We start from the raw sequence: 26,914 nt of genomic DNA, 5'->3' as shown, positions 1-26,914 counted from the left end.
CCCCTATCCGGTAGGGATACAGGAACAGAATTATAACTGATCGGTTAGGCCGCAGCTGACCTCTTGTCAGGTCTGTTTAATACTGCAAGAGGGACTGGGTTATCTTACAGCTGCTAGGCTGGTTCGATATCGGCTCTACAACGTCTGTGCTTGGGGAAGGTATAATGTATTGTCATAAGGCCGAACCACTGACTGATCTATATAATGCTAGCTTGGCTTCGCTCTGCTGCGCAATAAAATAGACGTGAGACCATGTTATATTTATCACATAGTCTATGCACAGTCAGTCTACTTTACTCCACAACGCGAGCATCAAGACAGCGTCTACACGTGGGCTTATGTTTATATGACTGAAACCTCTCCTAGCAGACAGAAGAAAAGAAAATTTGCAAAAATATTATGACAAGGGTGGGATTCGAACCCACGCCATTTTCATGACACGGAAACTTCTGGATGAAGTTCGGATGGACAGGTTAACCTGAACCGTGCGCCTTAGACCGCTCGGCCACCTTGCCTATGGTTGTGGATTCAGATACAGTATTAGCAAATTAGAGAAAATAAGATTCTTATACCATATCGAAATGTAGTACACTAAGGCTACGCAGTTGTCTCAATAATGCTTGCCTAAGACGTATTAACACGTCACAGGGACACCACAGAGAAACAGTACTGGACCGAGTCAGCATCCATACCGCAACAGTTACAGAGGTGCATTACCTCCTGACTGGCTTGCCTGGTATAGCAGGCACTCTTAACCTTGCAAATTCTCGTGGCCATCGTCCTGATCGTCTGCAACTTCTCCCTCACTATTGGGCAGACATGGATCAGACACGATCGACTCGCACAAGACGTTCAACCAAAAGAACTCGGACCGGATGTCGGACCTGCCGGTAAATGTTCCGGAGACATCATTTCCCTCTTAAACCAGGAAACTACTAAACTGCGTCGCAGAATTCGCAGAGTGAAATGTGACGAAACACCAGGAGCATGTAGGAACTGTACGTCCAGCGGTCGAACCTGCGAGGGATACGACATGTATCGCCTACCGATTGCACGAAAGAGCGGCGGCCTTCCCCGCCCTTTAAGCAGTAGGGCTGTAGTGATGACTTCAGACGACCGGCGATGTTATTCCTACTTTCAATTCCACGTAGCCCCCGAGATCGCCTCGTTTACGTCGGTTCTCTGGCAGAAGTTAGTGCTCCAGATGACCGAGGCAGAGCCCGCAGTTCTCCATGCGGTCATTGGGCTGAGTGCGATCAGTCAGAGTGTTTCGGCAGCCTGCAAGGCCCAGAAGCATGCAATTAGCCTGAAGTACGATCCGTGGCGTCAGTTTGGCCTGGAGCAGTTGGGCCGGTCCTTTGCATTATTGAGCCGTCGACACTCCTCCCACGATCCCCAGCTGGTCCAGGTCACCTTGATGTGCTGCCTTATCTTTATCGTCTGCGACTTACTGCAACACCAGTATAACCATGCCTTTAACCATCTACAGAACGGCATCCAGATCTTGAGCGAACTGGGGTATGGTCGAGTACTTATACCGCAAGTCTCGGTTGAGCAGGAACTAGTGGCAGCCTTCCAGCAACTCGAGACCCAAAGCACCCCATTCCGCGGCCAACAGCCAGTCCTCTGGTTGCCCAAGGAGAAGAGTGCAACCCATCCATCGAGCAAGCGTTCTAGCCCGGGCCTCCAGTTGACCTTTGAATCGTTAAGGAGTTCCGTCCTTAAATTTACAACAGACTTGGTCTTCTTACCAGAAGGACAATCAGCCACACAATACGAAGCAGAATATCTCACACTTCTCGAGCGCGGGAATCAATTTATCAAGGAGGTCGACTCCCACTACGCGCGCGTCTATCCCCATCTCAGTCAGGAAGAGAGGAAACACGCAGACTTGATGAGAATTCATACGTCCGGTGAAGGTCTTGTTCTGAAATGTTGCTTTCCAACCGGGACGCTTGAGCCGCATGCCGAGCATTTCCGGTCCCATCTTTCTCTGATCGAGACGTTTTTGCACAGGTTTCCCGAGCGACCGGGGATGACGATGGATGAGGCTGTTCTTCCCAGCCTCGTTCTTGTGGCATTTGGGTCTCCGGATCTTGATGTTCGATGGAGAGCCATCGATGTGCTGCTGGCGTGGCCACACCTTGAAGGGCCGTGGGACTCTAGGGCTATTGCGCGAAAGGCTATCGAAAACACGCCGGAATATGTGCCGGGCTGTGTTGAGATAGAGACTGTCAGGGTGAGGAAACCAATATCGCAGAAGAGGTTCACGATGATCCTTCAGGAGTTCTTTCATGAGATAGGTGATGTGAAATCATAGATGTATAACTTTTGTGGTTCTCGGGATGCTGGCGCATACATGTAGCATTATTCTAGATTTAAAGCAAGGTATGGGCTGTCAATGTGCTCGCACGCATTTGACAAGCGTGGTATTGTGTATTGGCTTTTGCCAAAGTAGGTCTGATGGGGAAAGAATTGAGTTGATGGTGAAGGTATTGGAGGAGCATCTTCTTACTATTCCGGCTCGGGGGAGAAGGCATTCTTTTTTTTTTTTTTTTTTTTGGCTATCTTCGCCGTCCTGATGGCGTAGTGAGTGGTAGAGAGATGGCAGGCAGGCCTTTCTTTCTATTTTTTCTACTCTGTACAGATAGATACTCACAGTCATTGTTGGACGTACCATTTCACTACCAAGGTAGTCGAATACTCTATACAACAATGAAATACACAAGTCCTGCCAGCACTGACAGACCAGACATCTGCACAGATGACACCACCGATAGATAGTAGAGTACTTACTGAGCTCCTATCACTTTATGCTGTCACGTTCTATCTTGTGCCTGCGCCTGCAAAAAGACCTGATACTCCTGTTCCGCACTATCCCTCTTGAGCTGCTTCTGTATGAACTTTTATTGCGCATTCATCCTCGCAGAACTGCAACCATGCGATCCTTTGAATCATTCTGCGCAAATAGCTAGGCAGACGTGTCTTTGTTATAAAACATGCTTGCTTTACTCCCACCGGCACTACTTTCCCTGAGTCTGCGACCATGTTTTAGCCGAACAACTCTGCTACCACATCAGTGGACTCACAGGATGGCCGAGCATCAGGTCATTGAAGAACAGAGTCTGCCATTCTACCGTCAGAAGCATCACCTCATTGAAAGTTTGCGTTCAAACTGAGGAAAGTGAGTCTTCTCCCGTATTTAACAAATTCATTTGCTCCGCCGCCTGGGGAAGTCCGCCGAAAAAGACCATCCAGTACTGGACTTTCACATTAGGGTCAGCATTAGGGTCAATCCTTTGAGATCGACGGTCCCTTGGGGAGCCACTACGGCGTCGCCTTCAAATCTCAGGGCAATAGCGTCCACACATTGCAGGAAACATTCTCCAAGCCCAGGTGCATAAGCTTCTCGTAAAGCCCATAATACACTGCTTGTTCTTCGCGGTAAACTGGTCGTGTCTAGATTCAGTGGAACTTTTTAGAATTGTACCATTGGACCTGTATTCGAGGTTTAAAAGGTCAAGCTTCCTAGAAACCGCTTGGCCAGGAATGTAACGAAGATTGGGTTCCTAAGCAGGAGTTACTACTCGTAAGCTATCTTCAGTACCCCACTCATTGTGTTAACCAGTCAGTTAGTAGCCGCTGCCATTAAATCTACATTTAGAATAGATTCTGACTTCTTATGCTTCAAATCCATAAATTTCCGTTCGTTCCCGATTTAGAACTTTGCATTTAGTTATTTAGAGCTACAACCATAAGTCGTAACTATGATAGTAGGATAGATTAAATTATTATTACCTTGCACGTTGCATAAACTTCGTTCTCCGTCTCCGTCTCCGCATCTCGTAAACAAAGATGACTCACTGCATATCAACTTCAAACTATATAATAATAGTCATCCAGGCTCTGGACCGTCTTTAGAATCAAATATCATCACCATTTCTAAACCCTCAACAAAATGACGACTCCCTTCGGAGCCCAGATGCGAGAGCACTTCCTCTTCGACACTAACTTCAAAAACCTCAACCATGGTAATATATATATAAACAAACCCCCCGTAACAAAAGGATCAGCACCAATGACTAACTATAATCCAGGCTCCTTCGGCACATACCCACGCGCCGTCCAGATAGTCCTCCGCCAACACCAACACTCCGCCGAGGCCCGTCCAGATCTCTTCTACCGCATCACCCGCGCCCAAGGCATCGACGAATCGCGCCGCATCGTAGCCAACCTACTCAACATCCCCGTCAACGAATGTGTCTTCGTCAAGAATGCCACCACAGGCGTCGGCACCGTGCTCCGCAATCTACGCTTCCAGAAGGGGGACGCAATTGTCTACTTCGACACTATCTATGGCGCTGTTGAAAAGGGTTTACACTCCGTCATGGAGGCGAGTCCTGTGACCACCCGTAAGGTTGAGTATCAGTTGCCCATTAGCCATGAGGACTTGGTGAAACGGTTCAGGGATGTGGTGAGCCGTGCCCGAGCCGAAGGGCTGAATGTGAGGGTTGCGGTGTTTGATACTATCGTTAGTAACCCTGGTGTACGGTTCCCGTTTGAGAAATTAGTGGAGGTTTGTCGGGATGAGGGTATACTCAGTCTTGTGGATGGGGCGCATGGCATTGGTCATATCCCGTTGGATTTGGGGTCCTTGAGACCCGATTTCTTTACTAGTAACCTGCATAAGTATGTTCTTTCTTTGTTTCTTTGTTTCCTTTTTTCTTTCGTTTGATTATTCACTGGGCTTGTTCTGGGATGCTCACTAAAAGAAAAAGATGGCTATTCGTTCCCCGCGGCTGCGCAGTTCTTCATGTCCCGCTGCGCAATCAACATCTCATCCGCACCACATATCCGACTTCTTGGGGATATATCCCCCCTCCCGCATCTGGGGAGATAGCCCCCACCGCTACGCAGGGTAAGTCCGCCTTCGAATATCTCTTCGAATACGTCTCCACAACCGACGACACGCCATGGCTATGTGTCCCTGCGGCCATGAAATTCCGAACTGAAGTCTGCGGCGGTGAAGACCGCATCTACGCCTACTTGGAGACCCTGGCGCGCGAGGCCGGGGATATCGTAGCCCGCGCCCTCGGGACGGAGGTGATGCAGGAGCCCGGGCTGAAGGAGGGAGAGACGAGTCAGCTGAGGAGGTGTGGGTTGGCTACTGTGCGATTGCCGATTGCCGTATCTTCTTCTGCTACTGCTGCGTCCGGTCATGGTGGGGGTGCTGTTACGAGGGTGCAGGGTGAGGATGGGACTTCGTATTTGCGGATTCAGTCGTCCGTGGTGTCCACCGTGAGTACGTGGTTTCGGGATACGTTGTTTGATCGGTACGAGACGTTTGTGCCGGTGTTTCAGCATGGGGGATGGCTGTGGACGAGACTGAGTGCGCAGGTTTATTTGGAGAAAGAGGATTTTGAGTGGTTGGGAGGCGTTTTGAAGGAGTGTTGTGATAAGGTTGAGAGGGAGGTTGGGGTTTCTCCGAAGCTGTGATCTCTTATTATTCAGATTCATTTATAGAGTAAGTCTAGCTCTGATATTACTTTCGTTGCAACGAAATGTCATATAACTCATACACCCCCATTCTAGCCCAACAAATCTACTCCAATCTATATATATACTACGTACCTACTCTACTATATGATATGTACAACACCACACCTACACCTACACCAACATAAAAACCTACTCCCTCCTCCAAACCCTCCTTCCATCAAACCACGTCTCCCAAACCTCTGCCTCCAACAACTTCTCCTCCTCCCAAACCATATCAACAACCACAAAATCCGCCTTCTTCCCCACCTCCAACGCCCCCGTAAACCCATCCGCAAAGCAACTATACGCCGACCCCCCCGTAGCAGCCATAACCGCCTCCAACAACCCCAACCTAAAATGTTCATTAACCGTCTCCAAGGACTCCGGCTCCCTCGCCGACCGCCGCGTAGTCGCCGTATACAAATTCCTCAACGGCAAATGCGGCGCCGTCGGTGAATCCGTACCAATCGCCAAATTCGCCCCGTGGTCCAAAAAATCCCGGTACGCAAACGCCCGGCCACACCTTTCCGCCCCAAGCAACCGCGGCCACGCGCGCAAGATAGCCGGGTCGGCATGCACGGGCTGCACGGAGGCCGTGATACCCAGGGCCCCGAGCCTCTTTGCATCCTCGGGCGCAGTGAGCTCGAGATGTTCAATGCGATGCCGGGATCCGGGCGTCGCCACGCTTTCCAATGCGTCGATGGCAAGCTTCACCGTCGCGTCGCCGATGGCGTGTAATGCGCATTGCAGACCAGCGCGGTCTGCCTTCCGGACTACCTTTTGGAGGATATCTGCCTCCCAAAGCGGGGCGCAGTTCTCCCCGTTCGAAGCGTAGGGTTCTGTCAATGCAGCCGTGCATGCATCCACAACCCCATCGCAGATAACCTTGATACCGGCGATCCGTAAATCGGGACTCGTGGTCGCGTTGTATGTTTTATGTAATTCAATTGCCCGATCCACCTGCTTCAATACTTCCCCTTCATCTTCCTTCGGTGAAATAATCCAATGCGCCGCAACCCGCACATTCACTTCCTCCCGTTCCCGAAGCGCAAGTACCGTCTCCCACAGATTCTCATCCGTTGCCATCTCCACCATCCCCGTATACCCGGCCTTCGTATACTCCCTGACCGCCGCGCGGATGAACCCCAGTTTCTCCTCGAGAGTGGCCACTTTCGCGACGTGCGGCCAGACAATGTTAACTGCTGCTGCTTCGCTGAGCAGGCCGGTGGGCTTTCCGGTCTCGTCGCGGTGGATGACTCCGCCGGCCGGGTCGGGGGTGTTGGAGACGCTGAGTTCGGTCAGGGCGGCGGTGTTGCACCAGGCGGAGTGGAGGTCTTTGGAGTCGATGAAGATTGGGCGCGGGTCGAGGTCGTCCAGCATGGAGGCGAGGGCTTCGCCGTTGGTCATGGAGTGCATCCAGCCGCGGCAGAAGAGCCGGGGGGTTGTCGGGTTGGCGGTTGCTGCTGCTTTGATGGTGGCGCGGATGTCGGATAGGGACGTGCAGTTTCCGAGGTTGATTTTGGAGAGGCTGGCGCCGAAAAGGAGGAGGTGCATGTGTCTGTTTATTTCTTCTTTAGTTTCTGGTGTGGTGTGGTGTTATTGTATATAGATAGTTTGGGGGGGGGGGGGGGGGTGTGGGATTGAGGTGATTTTATATAGTATATCTGTACGTACCCATCAATGAAGCCGGGCAGGACTTTACGACCTCCCAGATCATGGATCTCACTTTCTGGGTGGAGAGTCCTTGCGGTGGATTCCTCGCCCAGGTAGATTATACGGTCGTTTTCCGTGACCATGCATGTTGGGTTGGAGGATCGCGGGGTGATGAAGTGGGCGTTTTTATAGAGGGTTTTCATGGTGAGAGAATATGTTGTTTTATTGACGATTGTATAGGAATTGACTGGGAGGAAGAGAGAAGAGAAAGACCGAGAGACAAAGTTGTCTGAGGGGTAAAGACGTTATATTTATCGATAAAGCTAATCTATGGTAGGGCGCGATTTAGGGCGCATGGCATGTGGAGTATCAAGGAATGTGGAGATAAATGATTAAATATGATCTGATAAATTATCCATCCCACGATCGACTTATCTATGTCTCCTCCGGCTTGATAACCAAAAAAATAAACGGTTCATTACTGCGTAACACTTCCAGAGTGACTCTTATATGTCCATTCCACCCATTGTCCAATTTACCATGGATCCCAGCTCTATATCACTTCCCGTAGCTGGACCGAAAGACCTGCCATGACCGTATCAAAGCAAAGAACATGAAAGGTGTCGCATCGTGAAAGACGGAGACAACGTTACTGGTTGCCTCCTCCGAAATGGCTTCGAACCCAACCAGCGAAGCCTCCACCTTGATTGTCATTCCGACTGGATCGTCCTTGATCCTGTTCTTGTCCTCCCATCTCTGGCCCAGTCCCGTACCACTGTGGCGGCGACTGTCCGCTATGCTCGGGAGCAGCGCCACTCGGACGACGGGGTGACGTCTCCGGGCTACTGTTTATGACTACCGGGTTCTCGCTGGTTCCTTCGGGTCTAGAAGGCCCAATTAGTGACTGAAGCAGACCCTGGCGTAATTGAAAACTTACTCTGCCGGAATGTTGATGCCTCGCCGGCAGTGGGGACACGTATTGTGCTGGCTCAGCCACATCTCGATGCACGTGTAGTGGAACCAGTGCTTGCAGGGTAGTACCGTGACCTCCGTGCCTAATTCCACCGGGTCCATGCATATCGAACATTCTGCCTTGCCTTCGCTACCTAGCATCTCCTGATCAACTTTCTTCTTCGGCAGAGACTGGATCGCATTGGGAGCAGCGGGTGGTGGTGCTGTCCCGCGTGCGTTTTGATCAATCAACTGTGATATTACCCGGTCCAGCTCTTCTTGCGAGTAGACCGCATCGCCATGCCGATCAAGGTTGAGGAGAGTCGACAAAATCGCAAGGGGATTCGGCCCGGTCATGACACGGACTCCGGGGCCATTTCCTGTTGGTCCATTGTTTCCGAAATCGGCTCGGAACAGCTCAAGAATACTATACAAGTCAGCAATCTCTCCAAGCTCGCTGCATCCAAGGGAGAGAACATACTCGCCCAGAGTTCGTAGGGGAGTACCCATAGGCTGTGGACCATCTGCGTCACGAGGATGCAGTCCCCCTGTCGTATTGAACTCGGACCCCATGCTCCCATTACTCCGCGTGTTCATGTCGATATCAAACGATGTGCTGTATACCCTCGAACCATTTGGGCTGAACCCTTGGCTCTGTCTGTCGCTCCTCCATATTCCCGGTGATGAATCTCGCTCATTCGGTTGCCTGTACTCCGTCTGCCGGTAGGTGTCGGCCAACCCATGAAAGATAGTGTCCAAGCCGCGCACCATAGGCATCAGAGGATCCGCCGGCATTTGCTGACCAGACGAACCACGGCGTGTGTATGTAGTGCTGGAAAAAGTAAACCGGCCGTCCGGAGATCTGTACGTGCGGTGACGGAACCCATTGCCTGAGCCCCAGTCAGGGGTGTCTCTATCCAAATCATCATGATCCCAGGGGTTGTGATCTGCCCATGGGTTTCTTGGGGGAGCTGGCCGGTCCTCAGGAACGGATGTTGGAGGGTCGGGGACTTCCTCTTCCGTATCTGGCGGAATTTCAATCTGGCCCGTCAGTATTGGTGCCCAAATCCACTGTCGTATAGCATGAAAAGCGGTAGAAGAAAGGATGACACACAATTTCGGTGAATTCAGAGTGACAGTGTGGGCACTCCAGCCCATAATCTCTGCGTAGCCAGACCCCGCCACAGGCATGACAAAACATGCGATCCCCCACATCGGCCATGACGGAAGTGTCAAGGTGGAGAGGTAGTTTGTCGTGGTGAAAATCAGGAGGTGAAACGGTGTTCAACACAACAATGTTCAGATATAGTATCACTAGGCAGACGGAATCGAAAGATTGTACAAGAATGTCAGCCGTCGGACAATTGTAGTTTGTACTAGTAGTAGTAGTAGTCGAAGAGTCGCAATGCCTCGAGTCGAACTGCAACGTCACTCATTGTTTCGGGGCTACTATGCACGTTTTGCAGGCCAGATCAGTTGATCTGTTTGTGGACTAGCGTTTCAAGTCTGCATTATAAGGTGAGGCGATGATTTAGAATCGTGTTGAAGTCGGTGGAGAAAGAAAGAGAATAAATGATTGGGGAAAGTCGGAGTGTCAGGCGGATGACGTTTACCCTCACGGAAAAACCAATGAATGAAATCAAGTGACTTGGCTATTTTGTATAGTTTCTGTTTCTTCGAATTCATTCCCCTTCCCTTCCCTTCCTTCTCCTTCGATTATCATTATGAAAATAATAACAAAAATAGCATACGTGGCCGGCCATTCAAAGAGTCATGTAATAATCACAAAAGCCAGCATGATCATGGATAATACAACGCCATCGCATGCGAAACATCCCACCAACAAAAGAGCAACAACAAAGAGCTACCATATATACACAGCGTAGATTCCCGACCTCCCCAAGGCACAAAGCCATTCACTAAGAGAAGACACACTATTACCGTCTCTTAGCGCCCCGGAACACCATACCTCCCACCAAACCCGCGGCGAGAGCAAGTCCACCCACGATCGCAAACCCCATCAAGCCTTCCTTAGACACTCTCTCATCGATCAGGGTACCGAGGCTGGCGGCCTGAAGGTTGGCGGGCTCCTTTTCGAGCAGAAGATCGTTATATCGTCGGGCTTCCCCGTAGTTTCCGAGCTTGTAGTTACCGAGGGCTAGATAGTAGAGACATTCCCGTCGACGTTCGGGAGCAGCGCGGAAGATCTCTGATAGCAAGCGAACTCCTTCCTGTTGATCCGGTCGGGCGTTGGATTTGATCAGGCCCTAGTTAAGACCGTCAGTTAGTCAACATGGACATACGAGAGCCAGAGCCAAAGCTAGGACATACCCAGGCAAAGTTGAACTTGGTTTGAATACCGACATAGTCACCTTCCTTTTCGTACTGCGCCCGCAAGACCTGGAGCTCCGCTGGCTTTAGCGGACTGCAATATGTTAGCTGGAATCAACATGAGCAGGGGCGTCGACAGTATCAGCGACCTTTCAGCATCGGCGGCATCTGCAGAACCACCAGTCAGTCTCGCCGTTCAGGACACCAAAACAATAGCACGGGTAGGGTCAAGAACGTACAGGGCAGGTTGGAACCCATGTTTTCAGATAGACAGCCTTTCACGAACTGCAAAATCAAGCGAATAAATAAGGAAAAGTAAAATCTGAAGCAAACTTCCGTATGTATCGAAGAATGATAGGCATCCAAATCCAAGCGCATGAATCTGACCCTCCGTCACGGGTGGCGGTGCAAGTGGCGCTTAGTGGCTGATCCAATCAGTTGCTCCCCCAACGCCGCATATCAACATTCATCGTACCGTCGGTATCAACCCCACGCATATATCGGCCAACAACTGCAAGCCTGTTTGTCGCGGACCAATACCACTCCTAATCTAGTCACAATGTTGCTCGACGAGAATCCAGGCACGGTATGTGCTTCAAAACCATCGGGGAACCTGAATACTGACGCGTCGCAGCTTATCCACCATACCATTGGAAATTTCAACATCCAACCGGACAAACAAGCTGTCACTCGCATTAATGACTCCTTATCGACCCTTCAGCAGTCGCGCGAGCTGCGTATGCGGGAGGCCGAGTCCTCGCTGCGAAAGCTCTCCCGCCACCTTCACACCTTAAACGCACAGCATGAAGAAGCGGTAGCCGCACATGACTCGAGTAAACATGCGGCGGATATGGTTGAACTGGACACAAAGAAATTCCGCATCGCAAAAGCAGCCACGGAACTTGAAATTGAGAGCGAACGACTGGAGAGTGAGCTGGAGATGTTGAAGGAACGATTGGCGGATTTGGAGGCTCAGGGGCTGGAAGGAGATGAAGCCACGAGACGGGAGAGAGAGCTGGACGATGCGACAATGTGGGTAATCAGAATTCTGTATAATGCTCGCTCATTGCTAACTGACCTAGTCTTCGCCTCAAAATTTACCGCTCCCTTGGCGTTGACATTGAGGCCGACAACGCGGGCAATTTCAACAAAGCCGTCATCCGCAATAGTCGGAAAGGGGACGTGCACGTCGTTAACATCGACCCCAAGTTCTCGCGATTCTTCTACTCCAACTACTTTTGGTCGACCTTGCAAGGTTAGCCGAGGGAAGGCTCTGTCATGTAACGGCGTTTACTGGTTGGTGCAGTATAATGTCTAGGCGTTAACTGGTGACGATGCTATGATTGCGTTTTATTTGGATATACCCTGGTTTCTGTGCAAATAATATACAGTATATACATATTTACCTTTTCGCGGCTCTTCACCGTCGCAGTACCAACGTGTCTCTTTTGTGTCACGTAGATGTATGCTTCATGCCCGATGCTGCCTCAACTTGAGCAGACTTGCTGTCCAGATACTGCATGATCCTCACCCTATCCGTATCAGTCAAGGTACTACAAGACCCTGTTCCAAAAAGCAGAGGCTTCTCTTCCGGAAAAAGCTCCTGAACAGCATCTAGCAGCTCCGACTTGTTCCTCTGCCATCCATTGAAATCATCACCCCACGACCGCAACCAGCTATCCTCAACTGCACTGACCTGACTCTCTACCTGTTCCATATTGGGAATCTCCTCCCCGTCCCAGGTGAGAACAACCCCCTTCGACGAATCTACATCTTCGTCCGCCGAATACCTCACCTCAACGCCCAGGTTCACCAAGCCTAGTGATTCAGCCCTCCCATTCCACAAGACCTGGCGTAATGCCCCGTCCCGCTCAATCATCATCCACATCAGCGGATATGAACTTCTAGCCAGGGCATCTCGAACACCCTTCGTCGCCTCCCGCGGACTAACCAAAATGCCGACCTCATCGCCTGTCCGCCATCCCACCGGCGACTGGTTAAAGGTCCCTTCCAGCTCGCGGACCAAGTTTGGACCCAGTTTAGTTTTCAGTGATTTACATTGCACGATCACCCGAAGAGGATGTTCGCGGCGCGGAAGGTGCCAGGTTCCCACGAGGTCGATGCCTGCATCGTCACGGCCGCCGACGCGGTGCAGCGTGAAGGCGGAGGAACGGAGGGTTCGTTGTACTATATACTCGTAGTGCGTACCTATGTACGCTGTAGTATTAGAGGAGAGAGAAGTCCGCTCTGCGTAGGCAAGGAAGGAGGGGAGGTCATGGTGGTTGGCAGATGGATGTGGTGGAGGAGAGGGGAGCTTGAAGAGACGGCGCGTGAAGGAATGCAGTGGGCGATGACATTGGCGGCGGACAACAGAGGTGAGATTGAGTCGGAAGAAGGAATGGAAGGGACGGTGGAGCTTCATATCAGTTTCCCATGATATGTTACACGCGTGAAGTCTTTAATGTTTGCTTATGCGGGTTGCCATTTAAATTGATCATTGGAGAAAGTTGGGGTTGAGTCTAAATATATGGAAGGAAATTAAATCTTATCGCCGGCGATCTCCAATTTATCGCCGATCAACCTCAGGCAAAAGCTACAGGACCTCTTTGATTCAATTGTCACCACCTTCACTGGATATTCAACCTCGCCTTCTCACCTCCTTTCAAGTCCGCTCTATATTCTCCACCATGGCAGACATTCTAACGCAACTCCAAACTTGTCTCGACCAAGTAAGACCCCCCCCAACCATGATTTCATGCCCCATCCACACACTGTGCAAACTAACCACCGTGACAACCAGCTCGCAACCCAATTCTACGCCACAGTAGGCTACCTCGTCACCTATCACGATAATTCACCCGCGATCCCACCCCAAAATGAGCCCACTGCCGCGCCCGCCCTCGCCAAAATCACCAAGAACTCGACCGCGCCGCCCGTCCCCGCCGGCGCGCCTGCTGCCTCCCAAGCATCTCCACAACAGCAAGCAGCCCAAATCCCAGGCCAACAGCAGCAAGGAGGCGGCGATGCAGGACAGACACCCGGAGCTGGAGGAGGAGCTGGAGGGACGCCCGCGGATCCGAATCTACCGCCTGCGCCAGATTCACCGCGGACGTTTGCGAGCCGGCAGCGCGAGTTGGCGAGGGATCTGGTGATTAAGGAGCAGCAGATTGAGTATTTGATCTCGGTACTTCCTGGAATTGACTCGTCGGAGGCGGAACAGGAGAGGAGGATTAAGGAGCTGGAAAAGGAGCTGAGGAGTGCTGAAGAGGACAGGGAACAGAGAGTTCGGGAGTTGAGGAGGTTGCGAAAGAAGCTGGAGAATGTTTTGGGAGCCGTTGAGGTAGGAATTTATGGAGATCGCGGAGTCGTGGTATCTAGGAGGTGATTGTATAGCTGTCCTACTGTGGGGCGTGTTTTATTTGGTCTCCATCCCGATTTTATAGATATGGAGTTGTCGTCCTATAGACGTTTAATGTTACCTACGAAGCTTCGGACTAACTGATCGTGAATACCTCCGGAAATCGTTGAGCACAGGTAGATTATGAGTAGTACCTGTTGTCTCTCTTCTACACTGCGGCTATGAGGACCATGGTCTATATGTGAGCCAGGTGTGTCCTACGAAAGCTTCAACCTTGAAACGTATCCTCTACTCATATCTTCCTCCAGCATTTCATCTATGTGATGACTCTAGGACTTCTCCTCGAGTCCCCGCCTGCGACAGTGCTTTTGACTGGAACAATCTCAGGACGACGGTCTAGACAAACGATCTTCCCGGACCCATTCCCCAGAGAAAGGTTTACCTACCCTAGGACACCGTGCTACGTCGGTTTCTGGGTTCCCTGTTATACGCATTGCAACAATAACAATATCCTGAAGTGTGCCACGGACATCGAACGATAGTCAGGTTTACTTTCGCCATTAGACTCCAGCGAGTGATCACTTATATTCTTCAAGGAGCTCTATTCCCGAGATTGCGTAAAGTAATCAAACTATACATAAAAAAAAAAAAAAAAACTCAGTTGTACAAGCACTAGCTACTGATAATAGCATAACTCTTTCCGAAGACTTGTTCGTAACTACTAGATAAGCAGACACTTGGGGTACATAACATTTGTAGTCTTGGCATGGATAAGAATGCTACCAGGAGAAGAGGCCCCCTGTAGTCTTTTGGCGAAAAGATAGCTTGGGTATCTGATGCTCTTAATGCATCCTGCCAGTATGCTTTGTAAGTAAGACACTTTTCAGCAAGGAGCTTAGTCTGCAGATCATCGAGTGCCTCGTGAACACCGTTAGATGAAGCTCCCGGAATGGCCCACAACACAAGGCTTTCATCCACCTCAATATGCTCAATGGGGCCAATATGTGATATCAAAGATTGTGCTAAGAGCCTGATTCATCTCTCACATAGAGGCTCTAAAGTTTCATGAGGAGCCTTGGTAGACCGTGCCCTTACTGTATCAAAACTTCTTCAGGGGAGTCGATGATATGTGCGATCTCCATGAAAAACCTAAAGCGTGCCAATCAATACAGAGAGTCTTCGTTCCCCAAAACAATTCCTGGATATGTCAATATGGCAGACGATGTCTCGAACATTACTGTAACTAGTACTCAAGTCAACAATAACACCAGCCATATTTACAGCCCCAACGAATGAGCGAGCTATGTCACTGATCAATCGGCCGAAGTAACAGAACAAACACTTCTGCATCTCTTTGAATGTGCATAAATAAAAGTTGGGCCCTGGGACTCATTCCAAACATATAACTACTACAGAATTCTAAGATGGCAGCATGGAGAGCATAATGGGTTGAAACTCATAGTCTCCGGCAACGAACATCTAGCACATATCTCATAGACATATAAGCACGGCCATTTCTAGTTGAAGGCATGTTCCTGTCCTCAATGGCTAATTCGACCCCAGTGCCCACGCAATCATACACAATATCACAACAAACGGTAACCAGAGGAGATGAAGTGGCAGTCATGCTTCATAATGAGTGGGAAACCATACCAGGTAGTGGAACGTATACAGTGATTATTGGTCGAGGAAACCAACTTCTGCTTTGTTGCTACGCTTATCCCCTCTTTTACAGGAAATATTGCCTTTTAATACACCTCGGGAGGATGGTATGCATGTTGGTGATTGCAAGAAAGGACTAGTGTATTCACATTCCAATGGGAGACGGTGGCTGTCTTGCAGCGGGTGTGGCAAAAGCTAACCAACATCGACTATCACCCTAATGCAGGGGCTAATCGCTTTGGAACCTCACTGCGTGAGGTGCGAGCTCGTATTATCTGGCTTTCTGTCGCATATGAATGGGTCCTATAAGGTATCTATAATATCAGTGTAGCTCTTAAAGTTTCCTTTCTTAGGGACTTGCCGGAACTGACCTATTCAGTGTGCCGAGTGCCATTGAAATTAATCCGAGGCGTCTCTAGCTATGCAGGGAACAATCTTATCCGAGGTTTCATGGGAGTTCGCATTAGAGCCGTCATCTTACCACCTATGTGATGGGTGGGCAGCGGATGGATCCATATCCCTGTTGCAAGGGTCCTGATAATTATGAAGCCCCGAGGACCTGAGTGGCGACGACCGATAGTATGTATGCCTTGGTGAGATGCTTAGATGATTTCTGAAGGTCTAGCAGTCACTGTATGAGCCGGTTCATTCCCACAATCAGCTTGCTCATTTCATTTATCCTAACTTGCTGCAGTTGCTTTGGATGATGTCCGGACCCTGTTGGACATGACTGGCCCCACCATGTCCTTGAAACACGGCGGCAATGACATGGTGATCTGCAAAATGTTATCCCCTGGTGACATTCTATTTAAAGTGGCAGTATGGCTATGCTAAACTAGGATCGAAAACGAAAAAGAAAAAGAAGACCCGGTTAATGTAACGTAGGGCTATTGTTAGACTTTTGGGGGTGTTCATTGGCGCAGTCCCGCTGCTAGTCTCCGTGACTAGAGGCCGCCGGTTGTCGGTTAAAGCCCCATAAGCATCGCAATACGCTGGGTTTCTCGATAAAATTTGAACTTCGTTTTAGCAGATTTGGGGGCCGTCTCCACTATGGTCGGCCTTATATGGATTTAATCTTATTCTTAACCCTCTCTCCCTTTCTTCTTCGCCTCTCCATACTACTTGATATATCGTCCTTGAATACCATACTGATTTTATATCAAACATCACCAGAAAATGAAGCTCTTCTCGACCTCGGCCGCCTACCTGGCCATCCCGATGGCCCTGCTTGTCTCGGCCCAGAGGAGTACTGAGAGCCTAGTCGCCTGCTACGGCGACAGTGGTACCTTTGAAGAAGAGGGTTCATACCCATACCAAAGCCCGGGATATTGCGCCAACCTCTGCAGAAAGACGGACGCACAGTATATGGCCCTGCATGCTGGTAACCAATGCTGGTGCGGTACTTCCCTCCCGGACAAGAAGTCCCTCGTGGCAGACGACAAATGCAACACCAAGTGTTCCGGATGGCCCGATACAACTTGTAAGTATTGCACGTGTCAGGAGGTATGCATCAGCTGGAATAGGTGCTAATCAATGGCTGCTTTAGGTGGTTCTGATGATGCGTGGTCTGTTTGGCAACTTAGCCCCTCTTCGAAGGAGGTGACTGAGACTGCCTCGACTTCGACATCGGCCGCTATCTCTCACAGTGGTAACGCTACCGTTACCTCGACCTCGTCCAGCCTTGCAAGCGCTACCCCCGGATCGAACAGCACTGCGTCTGCCACTAAGTCGGGAAATGCATCCCAGAGTGCCTCTTCGGCGGGCGCTACTCCCACGACTTCTACCTCGGCTGCGACTCGTCGGTTCAAACTTCCTTTTTTCCTGTAATATAGGAGCACTGGACTATTTTTGACGAGGTTCTTTGCTTGGGGTATTTATTTCAACGGTGGCTGATCTGCCTGGAGCTGCTCAGCCTTGAATCAGCTGTAAAACTAGTATACCACTCCGTCTGAAATTTGACCAACAATTAAAATACATCACCATCTCCGAGAACAGATGCAGGTGATCTTCAAGGACAGAAATTGAAACATTGTATAGATAGCTAAACATATATCTGACCTTGGACTCTAAAACCACAAGTTAGAGAAACAGCCATCGCATCTTCATATGGAACCGTAGTAGACTTAAAGCGGATGAGTGATGAAACAAGCATGTGCAGAGTACATAAGGTGTAGCACTATCGACTTGCTGTCGTCAGGGACCTGCTAGACAGGCTGTGTACTGGATTTCGTCGTTCAGCCCTGAGCTTTGCAGCTACTCCTCGTCGTTTCCAGGGAGTTCTGAGCCCCGTGATATCATTCTCAAATGGTAGCGTCTCTGGTCGTGCGATACCAGTTATCATTGATATTATATACCGAAGAAAGAAGACCATCAGTTGGGTTTCCACTCCGCGCTATATAGGCTCTAATTGTCCACGGGCGATAGGATAGAATGATAACAACGATCCAGGCAGATAATGTGAATGTTGCATAAAAGATGGTTAAAATAAGTAGATAAGAGGAACGGGGAAGTAGAACTGTGTTGGATTCCTCTAGGACAATCCTAGACATGTATGCTAAGTAGTAACGATAGAAAAAAAGGAATAAAGAGAAGAAGAACTATGTCAAGACTATATATGATGTAAGTAGTTTGTATTACCCTAGAATACAACGCATGTTGCTACCGCGTTTCATACGGCATACAAGAGAGCAAATCCCTATCTATACAATGCAACACCCAACAAACGACGCTCCCTCTCTTTTATAAATCTCGTAGCAAGCCCCAAAGAATGCTCCAGCATTAGTAACACCAATGATGATTAGAAGAACACACAAAGCAATCACTATAAGTTTCACAGAGCGCATGCGTATAACAACGAGGGTGGGAACAAGAGCTCTCATCATTTCTCCGTAGCTGTGCATCATGGCTCTGAAGGGTAACCTCCTGGACCTCTCCGTTATATAACTCTGAGCGAGAGCGCTGCTCGTAGACTCTTCTTGCCGATGCCATCGAAATGTCGAGCTCCTCACACAAGCCATCTGCTGCCACGGCCAGAATCTCACCATCGTGATCGAGTAGGTAATACCCTCCGTTTCGATCATCCAAGGTTCCCTTTGAGTACGCGGCCGCCATGTCGTTGAGCTGCTGGCGCGTCTCCAGAATTAGGGTTCCTGCTGGGACGGGGACAGTGTATCTGGTTAATGATGCGAGGGCCGTTGCTACGGTCAGGAGAAAGAGCACAAGGGTCCCAGAAAGGTTGGATAGAATCATTTTATGAGTCTGTTGTATTGTGAGCTGGTAGCAATTCTATTGCGGGCTGGAGGGGCCGCTTACGTGATTTGCGTCGACGCTAACGAATCCTTAAATTGCTTTTGATATACCAAGCCTTGAGTGCCAAGCTCGTACTGAGTCAAAGTCGAAGTGAAGCTATGAAAGAAAATAGGCAAGACTGCAAATTTTATGGTGGATATTAAACGTCTTTCACGAAACCAAGATGACGAGGCTGAGGGTTGCTCGGATGTTGAGAAAACAACCCGCTTATCTATTTTGATAGAGTTAATATAATTCTAGTCTCCAATCAGGTCACACATGTTGTAGGCTAGCCAATAAGGCATGAAGAAACCCTACACTATAAGACAAAGAAATTAATCTGACAGCAGTCGATGCTACCCTACATGTTGCCCCTAGCCACAATCTCCCGCACGGGTGTGTTTCGTGTAGTTTCGATCCATAACGGACTGTGGTGTCTAGTAGAATCGGAATTTGTGCCTTACATACTTGCATCGTAGATTAGTGCTGAGTTATATAGACTAAGTCATTTTTGGGCTCATTTTAGTCTACCTACAGTATACAGTTAGGGCTAATCATAACTCCCTTCTACCTCAGAAAGCTTCTTGTTCTGCTGATTGACTTTCAAACTTCTCAGTATAGGAAAACAGTGGAGATGTTTCTAATACTAGATGATCCTAGCTCCTGAGAATGTATACTGTCAATTAAGAACGATATTGAGATAGGGCCACGTATACGCGGCAGCGACAGGAAAGAAAGGGGAATAGGAGAGGAAGTTAGGGCACCACAGATTGATTTCTGTTCCGAATCCCCTTCGCCTTCCATCTCCTATCCACTACTGGACCTGAAAAAGATCTGGCTGCGCCCATTCCCCAGGGGAGCGGTCTTTGCCATAGTTTCTGGGAAAAGTTCGCTCTGACCCGGAACTAACCGTGTTTTCACCTATTCATGCCCCTTACTACATCTCCCATCTCCACCACCTAACCTTACATAGTGGATAAATGAAACATGTATGCACGATGTAAAATGTTTGGTTCGCGCCATTTGCCTCAAGACATCAAGCTCTGGTTGTATGGCGCCGGAGGCATGCTCACGAGGCTCAGAAGAGAAAAGGGACTCTCATATTATCCAGGAAGCAGTGCGTTTGACTTATACTAATATATCTAACTAGTAATATATGAGGTAACATTTCCCAGTCAGGGATTACATATCTTTTCAATTACGAGATATGCCAGCCGTACTTGACGAAGGTACACACATCATATCATACTAGACAGAATTCAGAGAAGATTTTCCCTATTTCTTCTAATGAAACTCTGAAAATCAGGCCTACTTCAGCCGGGCGGACCATGGTCTAATTCTTCTGTTGCCCGTCAAACGATTCTTTATCGGCTCATTCACACCGAGTCATAATAACATGAGGGTGATATCACTTATATTTGATCTGCAACCTCAACCAACCTCAACCATAATATTCAAATCACAATGTCCTCCCTCGCTTGTTGCTCCCTATGTATGGCCGTATATATAGACACTTAACAACAATCATGGCACAGAAGCTTCAAATCTGATTTACTAAATAGCCAAGTAGAAAACTGCATTCAGCTATAGTCACTTAGAAGAGACCACAATAATATTCGAAGAGCAAAAGATTGGTAGACTAATCAGGCAAAAAGACTGACAGATATTTTGCGGCAAACCAAATCGGATTCAGTAAACATAGGGTAGCTGATAAAACTATAAATCAGTAAAGGATTCTCTATTGAGCGAAGTCGGAGGAGTGTCTGCCCAGTTTGAGCTAACGTTAAACCCAGTTGTCAAGCGATATCCACGAGCTGATGGGCTGCGGTGCACTCAACAGGGCAGCTTCATACTTGGGCATATGAATCCGTGCATGCTGATCCTCAGAGAGAACGTACAAAATATCATTTTTGCATGAAAGGATCGTGCTAGCTGTGTCAAAACCAGCCTGGACGAGAGATGGCCACGACTCGGCAATTGTGCCTTGCCATATGATCTTCACATCTACCCATTCCAAGCCTCGGAAGGAATATGTTGCCCGTTGACCCTTGGACCCCTGGGACAACCATTGCCGCGTCTCTTCTATCAAACTAGGCTTTTTTCAGGGACTACCAGCTCGAAGCAATAGGTCAGGATTTACTATTTTGGAATGCGGCAGGCGGCGTCAACCATGATGAATCAAAGAGGGATTTGACTTGATTCGCGATGAGATTTCCTTGAGGAGAAAGAGAGAAAATCCAAGTTGTGGAATTCTCAAGGATGCAGGGAATTGTGGCCAGGTTGGATGGTCTGGTGCTCCCCAAGTTTATATGACTCGCCGCGATTTCTGCCTATGTATGAAACTTTCACTACTCTACTCCCTTTTATGAAGTATGTCGTATTTAGCACGTTAGCTCACCTGCGTCTCTTAAATATTAGTCTGCATAATACCTAACAATATGTATGTTTCGACAGTCGGCCAGAGAGGCCTGCTGCATGATCTAATAGAAGGAACATGTCTCTTATGGATATGTCGTCTAGTGCATATGTTATTTGGACCTATTCTACTAGGAAGCAGCCTCATAACCTTGATTACTAGGGGCTGCCAGCTCAACGAACTGGCAGAATACTTGCGCAGCGAAAGAATCACATAACCTTTTATTACACTACCTAAATTACTAAGATTATTTAAAAGATTTATAGTATATTATTTAGATTACCTAGATTTTCTAAACCAATTACCTATCTAGATTACTTTCCTAGATTACCTACCCTACTTGAATAGGCTGTACAGGTATTGTAGCGTGTTTAAATAATCTAGAAATTGGTTAGATTACTAGAGATACACTGCCCAGATTATCTAAATAGACTTGAAATAATTATATAAGACGAAGCGGAAGGTGACATCTACAGCGGACTAACCAACACCTCACCGCTACCCGAAAGGCCATTACTGACAACCAAAAGATCTATCCTCTCCGAAATGACTTTCCAAGAACAGAAGTGGGTGGCCTATGCATTCCGTTAAAGGATTAAATGATATATACTGATCATGCCATATGTCCTTATGTGGTCGGTAATAGGATCATGCTCCGGTTAGGGGTCCCATACCATCAACAAGAGATAACGGCCATAAGTACCCGCGTTTGTGAACCATTCACACTTTCTTCTGTAATGGTTGTTCTTTTAGACTCTCCAGGTCTGGGATTAAAGGGTCGCCTGGTGTTGAAGCTCTTCGACCGACGCTTTGCGCCCCAGCTCAGAAAGGACCACAAACTTAAACCTTGGACGTCGGACATCGAACGCCAATATCATGATTTTGTCCATGATGGTTGTGCTTTAGAATTTATCACCAGACTTAATACTGATAGTAAAATGGCCGAGGAAGCAGGAGACACATGGAATGACCCCCAAAATGAAGCGTATCTCCATGACCATATGCAGGATCTCTGTGAGGCGGAGGTTGAGGTGTACCAGACCCTAAAAGACATCCAAGGGAAAGATATCCCTCAGCTATTTGCCTACCTGACAGTGCCTAGCTCCTCTTCATCGCAGGAACTGTCGGTCAATACATATATTGATGTCCCAGGGGTTCTTTTGCAGTGTATGGACGGTTTTCTATTGACCGATATTGCTGCGCACGCTCCGCAGGAGGTCTGGCAGTCCGTCTGTGATGATGCCATTCAGATTGTTAATCTGATAGGTGATAGAGGAATTCTAAATGAGGATGTCAAGACAAGGAACTTGATTGTGCAGGAAAATTCAGGAAGGAAGTTCAAGGTGTTTATGATTGATTTTGCCTTATGCAATTTCCGCAGGGAGTATGGGGATGAAACGGACTGGTGGAAATGGAAAGCAATCCAGGATGAAGAGGGGGCAGTGGGATATGTCATGCAGAAGTATTTGCATGGAGGCTTTGTCTACCGTCGATCTGGTCAATATAAACAGCTGGACAGGAAATTTAAGATGGCAGACATGTATTGATTCACGGAATCGGTCTGGTTCATGTAATCTTTTTAAAGGCGCATTCACACTGCTCTTCTCTTCTTAGAGCTCAGTACTGAATTTTTGCTCTCAATGATTGTCACACTCTGGTTTTATAACTCATCTTTTAAACATTTTAACAAGGTAAGGATGGTTGCAGGAGGATATGTATGACCTGCGGCCCTTACACAAGGTGTGTCTGTGTAGCTAGACAATTCAATAATTGATGTCTAACAGATTCGTAGAATCTTGATTGATCATATCTCTTCTTATCTCCATCCTCCTCCTCATTATAACCAACGGGTCACACCGACAGGACGTTTCACCGTGATCTTTTCTCGGGAAGAACCTCCACTAATCAACTAACTATAAACAGACTCTTAGGTGAGGTTTATCTATCGTATCATGACAGGATCTTACCTCGATACTCCCTTTCGATCGAGCCAGATACCGATATCTAAGAGTCAACTAGCATGAGATATGCGTCGTTTCAGGCGTTTCTCTAGGCTCGTACGCAGAGATGGTGTCGTTTGATTAGATGGATTCAGCGATTAATAGAATAGTAGCCCATCAATTATAATGACACATGGAAGTAATATTAGAATAGCAATGGCATTGCCGTGAATACCATAGCATCAAACTAGACAAGTCCGCGGGATCGGCTTAGAGTGACGGCTGTACCACAGTCTAGATGCAGACAATGATCAGGAGCATGAGAAGTCTACCCTCGGTGGCTATCCTAGTGGTAAGACCGTGCTTGCTCAGATTCTTGCCTCTGGCTTGTATCCGAGTTTCCAACGACTATAAATCCTGCCGAGCCGAATGTCGGGTTATCTGGGCGAAATTTGTAGACCGACGCTCGGCTCGGCATTTCCACCATAGCGTAGTCAACGAATCTCAACATAACATCAGAAATGAATATATATTTCGACAAAATCTCCTTCTTTTCAAACTCCTATTCATACAGAAATCATCACTGATCCCCAAAGCATACATATCAAACTTTCCCATCTCCCAAAATGGCAGCACCCCAAACCGTGACAGTCGAATATAGCGGCAACCTCGCCATCGTGACTCTTGACAACCAAGAGAAACTCAATGCTCTCAGTCAAGAAGACTACTACAAACTAGCCTCCACACTGAGAGAAATCGCCCAGCACGACGAAGTCCTGGTCACGCTGCTAATCGGCAAAGGCCGCTTTTTCTCCGCGTACGTACTTAACAAGCCCGCCGGCTATCCAAAGAACCATCCATGGTCCATGACTAGCAAGACATGCATAAAATACTAATATATGGCCGGGACAGAGGCGCAGATATTACCCGACCACCACCCGACCTTGGTAAAATCGAACCCCGCCAGTACTGGCTCCGCGCCCTAGTCCTCAACAACATCGATCTAGCCGATGCATTCTACACCCATCCCAAGATCCTAGTGACCGCATTGAACGGTCCCGTGCTGGGCCTCTCCGCGGCAGTCATCGCGCATTCGGATTTTATCTTCGCAACGCCTAAGGCATACCTCCTTACCCCGTTTTCGTCGCTTGGGCTTGTCACTGAGGGTGGGGCGAGTCTTGCCTTCGTGCGCCGTCTTGGTGTTAGCAAGGCTAAGGAGGCGTTGTTGTCTAGCCGGAGGATTCCGGTTGAAGAGTTACAGCAAGTTGGATTCGTGAACCAGGTGTTGGATGCTGGTGGGGACGAGGAGAAATTTAAGGAGATGGTGTTGAGTGAGATTCGAAGTCGGTTTGGAGATCATTTGGTGGGTTCTAGTGTTTTGGAGATTAAGAGGTTGCTTCGTGAGCCTGGGGATCGGGAGTTTAGTGCTCAGGCTGTGCAAGAGGTTTTTGGTGGGTTGCGTAAGTTTGTGGATGGTGTTCCTCAGGCGGAGTTTAAGAAGATTGCTACTGGGCAGAAGAGACACAAGCTTTAGGGAGTTGAGGCCCAAGGCCTAGCTTGTTTATTTATGTTTGATGGATGGGACTAGGGGCTAGGGCTAGCGAGATAGTTAAAGCACTGTTATTGTGAAATGGATCATCCTGAGTGAGGCGATTTCTTTCTTTAGATATAGCTCATTAATTGGGTAAAAGTAGGAGGTGCTCACTTCAATTGTCTATGAACAGTAATTACCCATCTTCTGGTTGAGCCTCTTGTAGTCCTTGCCTCATTCCAATGGACACTTGCAATGAATGAAGGACATCTGCTGAGTCGGGGTATGCAGAGCAAGCCTCTAATGTATCGTGTGCAGCGTACATAGAATTACTTGCGCCTTTCCGCAGATGATTCTTGCTTCTGAGTGAATAGCCAGACGTTTCTCGGTGTCCCATAGATGTACGTTGTGTCGAAGGAAAGCCTGGAGATATCTTGACGATGATCCGACTCTTGGGCAAAAGGAGATCTGGATTTGCTCGTCTTGGTCGAGTATATCTTTTCTTTCGGTGTTCTCCCACATGAGTCTCCTGACTTTGAGTCTCTAAATTAATCAGCGCCTCATTAAGCAGCGAGTCGAAGTATTTCTCGCTGTATATGAGCCGGGCGCCTTCGCGGATTGAACGTGCTATTGGCCAGACGGTTGATATAAGCTCTAAAACCTGAATGCAAGTTTCAATGTTCGCGCGCCATTGAAGGATTAGAGTGGGGCTAGAGGTAAGATTTTGACTTTTGGCAGCGCTTAGTACAGTTAGAACACTGTTTATACTGTGAGAAGGTTAGGTCATATTCTTGGAAGGATATGTCATATGGACGGGGCCGTACACTGATGGTGGAACATAAGTGACCTGTCCATGGGATATTATAGCCTGTATGATAGAGGCAATCGTGGAGCCTGCCTGCAAAGCTACGGCGGATGAAGCCGATGGGCGGGCTACTGCCGGGAGCAAGGCATGAAGTTGACATACCATCGTGCTGAACCTCTAGGTTAGCTTAGCCAGGAAAGAATAAATCACACACTTACTAGAAGATGGAGGATAGGATCGCGGACCAGAAGCTATGGCGTGATTGGGACCATCGCATTTGCTCAGGGCATTGTATCATCCATTGACTAAGACGAATCTCCCATTGGGCGAATTCAGATTCTGTGAGTGGTCCGGCTTTTCGCCGTCGGCCAACAACCAAATCCATCAGCTCACATAGTTTAACATACTGGATGAAGAACAGGACTTGAACCGAGTCAGGCTGATGCCCTTCGCCCTCGATAAAATCATCCTGTGAGATGGGATCTACGTTGGTGAGATCCGCGTCTATACTGATAGGCCTGCCATATGCGGCAGCCATGGCACGGTCTCTGGTGTAGAGAGTCCACCAGATCCGCCTCCAGACCCGGCGCTCTGAGAGCGACATCTCTAACTCATTACTGACAGTCAATGTTAGTTACAATTTATTGTTTAGAGAGTGATGGAGGGAAAGAAAGGGTGCAAGAGAGAGAAAACAAAAAAAAAAAAAAAAAAAGAAAGAAAGAAAGAGCGAGTAAAAGGATAAAGTGTAATATATGAACTGTGTATTCTAACCTTTGGTGCATCCCAAAGTTTTGTGCTACACCAATCGCCAACCTGCTCCAATAGAATAGTCCGTTTTCTGTGGTATCTAGAGGCAATGTTAAGTTGATACTATTTTTCGAGGAAACCGAAAGACCCACCTTCTGTTCCTTGCCAATACCAGCTCATCAGCAGTAATGACTGTACCACTGTGATATGGTCCTTCTCAAACTCTGCATCATAAAGGGCCTTTGCCCTTTGAAGATATACCATTGAGCTATGAGTCGCGGATGATGATTGTTTCTCGCGACTATTCTCCTCAACAACCCGCGATCCTGCGAGAAATATGGCTTGTAAAAGGAGAAGGGAAGGAGGATTCAGAGGGTCCTTATACATAGACAGGAAGACTCTCTGGTTGACGACAGGCAATACAGGGGCGACCCAGGAGAAGAAAGCGTCAATCAGTTGATCCTGTACATCCTGCGGAGGAATCTCCAAAGCTCCTTTAAGCTCGAGGATCGTTCGTTCTTCATCCTCCAGCAAGCTCAGGTGAGTTTTATAAGCACCATAGACGTCCATGTTCAGACTCAGTAGCTCTCTCCGGGTCTCAGCTTTTGCGCTTACTCGGGGGTGGTTAGTTAGTGGTTTCTAGTTATATGGGCTTATGTCAGCCTGTCATATGTAAATTTAGCTTTTCCGAGGT

At 48.4% G+C, this 26,914-nt stretch overlaps 14 protein-coding genes and 1 non-coding gene across 15 annotated transcripts; 8 read left to right on the top strand and 7 right to left on the bottom strand.

Annotated features, from left to right (window-relative positions):
* Positions 1–400: 400 nt before the first annotated feature.
* On the bottom strand, positions 401–515 carry BDV38DRAFT_t77. Its single transcript has one exon. It is a non-coding gene; the product is annotated as a tRNA-Leu (tRNA).
* A 587-nt stretch (positions 516–1,102) lies between these two features.
* On the top strand, positions 1,103–2,320 carry BDV38DRAFT_280430 (uncharacterized protein; the record flags this gene model as incomplete). The annotated part of the gene is made up of 1 exon (XM_032059310.1): positions 1,103–2,320. The coding sequence occupies one exon, from the start codon at positions 1,103–1,105 to the stop codon at positions 2,318–2,320; it is 1,218 nt and encodes a 405-aa protein (XP_031916024.1).
* Positions 2,321–3,939: 1,619 nt separating this feature from the next.
* BDV38DRAFT_240676 (putative aminotransferase family protein (LolT)) lies at positions 3,940–5,732 on the top strand. Its single transcript, XM_032053917.1, has 3 exons — positions 3,940–4,031; positions 4,098–4,689; positions 4,779–5,732. Exons 1-3 carry the CDS (start codon positions 3,959–3,961, stop codon positions 5,494–5,496), a joined length of 1,383 nt encoding a protein of 460 aa, XP_031916023.1. The 5' UTR covers positions 3,940–3,958; the 3' UTR covers positions 5,497–5,732.
* BDV38DRAFT_34263 (amidohydrolase) lies at positions 5,593–7,617 on the bottom strand. The gene is made up of 2 exons (XM_032063202.1): positions 7,213–7,617; positions 5,593–7,096 (listed from the first exon to the last, which is right to left on the bottom strand). The coding sequence occupies exons 1-2, from the start codon at positions 7,392–7,394 to the stop codon at positions 5,689–5,691; spliced, it is 1,590 nt and encodes a 529-aa protein (XP_031916022.1). The 5' UTR covers positions 7,395–7,617; the 3' UTR covers positions 5,593–5,688.
* On the top strand, positions 7,487–7,801 carry BDV38DRAFT_34256 (uncharacterized protein). The gene has a single exon (XM_032063200.1). It carries the CDS (start codon positions 7,580–7,582, stop codon positions 7,760–7,762), a length of 183 nt encoding a protein of 60 aa, XP_031916021.1. The 5' UTR covers positions 7,487–7,579; the 3' UTR covers positions 7,763–7,801.
* Positions 7,618–9,503, bottom strand: BDV38DRAFT_34262 (putative RING finger domain protein). Its single transcript, XM_032063201.1, has 4 exons — positions 9,257–9,503; positions 8,624–9,183; positions 8,129–8,569; positions 7,618–8,075 (listed from the first exon to the last, which is right to left on the bottom strand). The coding sequence occupies exons 1-4, from the start codon at positions 9,362–9,364 to the stop codon at positions 7,841–7,843; spliced, it is 1,344 nt and encodes a 447-aa protein (XP_031916020.1). The 5' UTR covers positions 9,365–9,503; the 3' UTR covers positions 7,618–7,840.
* Positions 9,504–10,079: 576 nt separating this feature from the next.
* On the bottom strand, positions 10,080–10,731 carry BDV38DRAFT_280426 (mitochondrial fission 1 protein; the record flags this gene model as incomplete). Its single annotated transcript, XM_032059309.1, has 4 exons — positions 10,080–10,409; positions 10,474–10,567; positions 10,623–10,641; positions 10,713–10,731. 4 exons carry the CDS (start codon positions 10,729–10,731, stop codon positions 10,080–10,082), a joined length of 462 nt encoding a protein of 153 aa, XP_031916019.1.
* A 227-nt stretch (positions 10,732–10,958) lies between these two features.
* BDV38DRAFT_34247 (kinetochore Spc24 family protein) lies at positions 10,959–11,830 on the top strand. Its single transcript, XM_032063199.1, has 3 exons — positions 10,959–11,059; positions 11,108–11,505; positions 11,556–11,830. The coding sequence occupies exons 1-3, from the start codon at positions 11,033–11,035 to the stop codon at positions 11,731–11,733; spliced, it is 603 nt and encodes a 200-aa protein (XP_031916018.1). The 5' UTR covers positions 10,959–11,032; the 3' UTR covers positions 11,734–11,830.
* On the bottom strand, positions 11,831–12,895 carry BDV38DRAFT_290754 (uncharacterized protein; the record flags this gene model as incomplete). Its single annotated transcript, XM_032061558.1, has 1 exon — positions 11,831–12,895. The coding sequence occupies one exon, from the start codon at positions 12,893–12,895 to the stop codon at positions 11,927–11,929; it is 969 nt and encodes a 322-aa protein (XP_031916017.1). The 3' UTR covers positions 11,831–11,926.
* Positions 12,896–13,109: 214 nt separating this feature from the next.
* On the top strand, positions 13,110–14,224 carry BDV38DRAFT_240658 (med21 domain-containing protein). Its single transcript, XM_032053916.1, has 3 exons — positions 13,110–13,202; positions 13,274–14,081; positions 14,140–14,224. The coding sequence occupies exons 1-2, from the start codon at positions 13,161–13,163 to the stop codon at positions 13,856–13,858; spliced, it is 627 nt and encodes a 208-aa protein (XP_031916016.1). The 5' UTR covers positions 13,110–13,160; the 3' UTR covers positions 13,859–14,081; positions 14,140–14,224.
* Positions 14,225–16,530: 2,306 nt separating this feature from the next.
* Positions 16,531–17,438, top strand: BDV38DRAFT_34233 (WSC domain-containing protein). Its single transcript, XM_032063198.1, has 2 exons — positions 16,531–16,973; positions 17,040–17,438. The coding sequence occupies exons 1-2, from the start codon at positions 16,670–16,672 to the stop codon at positions 17,318–17,320; spliced, it is 585 nt and encodes a 194-aa protein (XP_031916015.1). The 5' UTR covers positions 16,531–16,669; the 3' UTR covers positions 17,321–17,438.
* Positions 17,439–18,136: 698 nt separating this feature from the next.
* Positions 18,137–18,881, bottom strand: BDV38DRAFT_34228 (uncharacterized protein). Its single transcript, XM_032063197.1, has 2 exons — positions 18,806–18,881; positions 18,137–18,751 (listed from the first exon to the last, which is right to left on the bottom strand). Exon 2 carries the CDS (start codon positions 18,740–18,742, stop codon positions 18,272–18,274), a length of 471 nt encoding a protein of 156 aa, XP_031916014.1. The 5' UTR covers positions 18,743–18,751; positions 18,806–18,881; the 3' UTR covers positions 18,137–18,271.
* A 1,859-nt stretch (positions 18,882–20,740) lies between these two features.
* On the top strand, positions 20,741–22,704 carry BDV38DRAFT_269375 (uncharacterized protein; the record flags this gene model as incomplete). The annotated part of the gene is made up of 3 exons (XM_032056959.1): positions 20,741–20,754; positions 21,898–22,581; positions 22,674–22,704. 3 exons carry the CDS (start codon positions 20,741–20,743, stop codon positions 22,702–22,704), a joined length of 729 nt encoding a protein of 242 aa, XP_031916013.1.
* A 1,059-nt stretch (positions 22,705–23,763) lies between these two features.
* BDV38DRAFT_290752 (enoyl-CoA hydratase/isomerase family protein) lies at positions 23,764–24,783 on the top strand (the record flags this gene model as incomplete). Its single annotated transcript, XM_032061557.1, has 2 exons — positions 23,764–23,954; positions 24,050–24,783. 2 exons carry the CDS (start codon positions 23,764–23,766, stop codon positions 24,669–24,671), a joined length of 813 nt encoding a protein of 270 aa, XP_031916012.1. The 3' UTR covers positions 24,672–24,783.
* Positions 24,784–24,864: 81 nt separating this feature from the next.
* On the bottom strand, positions 24,865–26,790 carry BDV38DRAFT_280419 (fungal specific transcription factor domain-containing protein; the record flags this gene model as incomplete). Its single annotated transcript, XM_032059308.1, has 5 exons — positions 24,865–25,435; positions 25,493–25,642; positions 25,692–26,090; positions 26,245–26,320; positions 26,373–26,790. The coding sequence occupies 5 exons, from the start codon at positions 26,788–26,790 to the stop codon at positions 24,865–24,867; spliced, it is 1,614 nt and encodes a 537-aa protein (XP_031916011.1).
* Between the last annotated feature and the right edge of the window lie 124 nt (positions 26,791–26,914).

This window comes from Aspergillus pseudotamarii (genome assembly GCF_009193445.1).
Source record: "Aspergillus pseudotamarii strain CBS 117625 unplaced genomic scaffold BDV38scaffold_13, whole genome shotgun sequence".
Taxonomy (NCBI): domain Eukaryota; kingdom Fungi; phylum Ascomycota; class Eurotiomycetes; order Eurotiales; family Aspergillaceae; genus Aspergillus; species Aspergillus pseudotamarii.
This window is presented reverse-complemented; position numbering and strand designations above follow the sequence as displayed.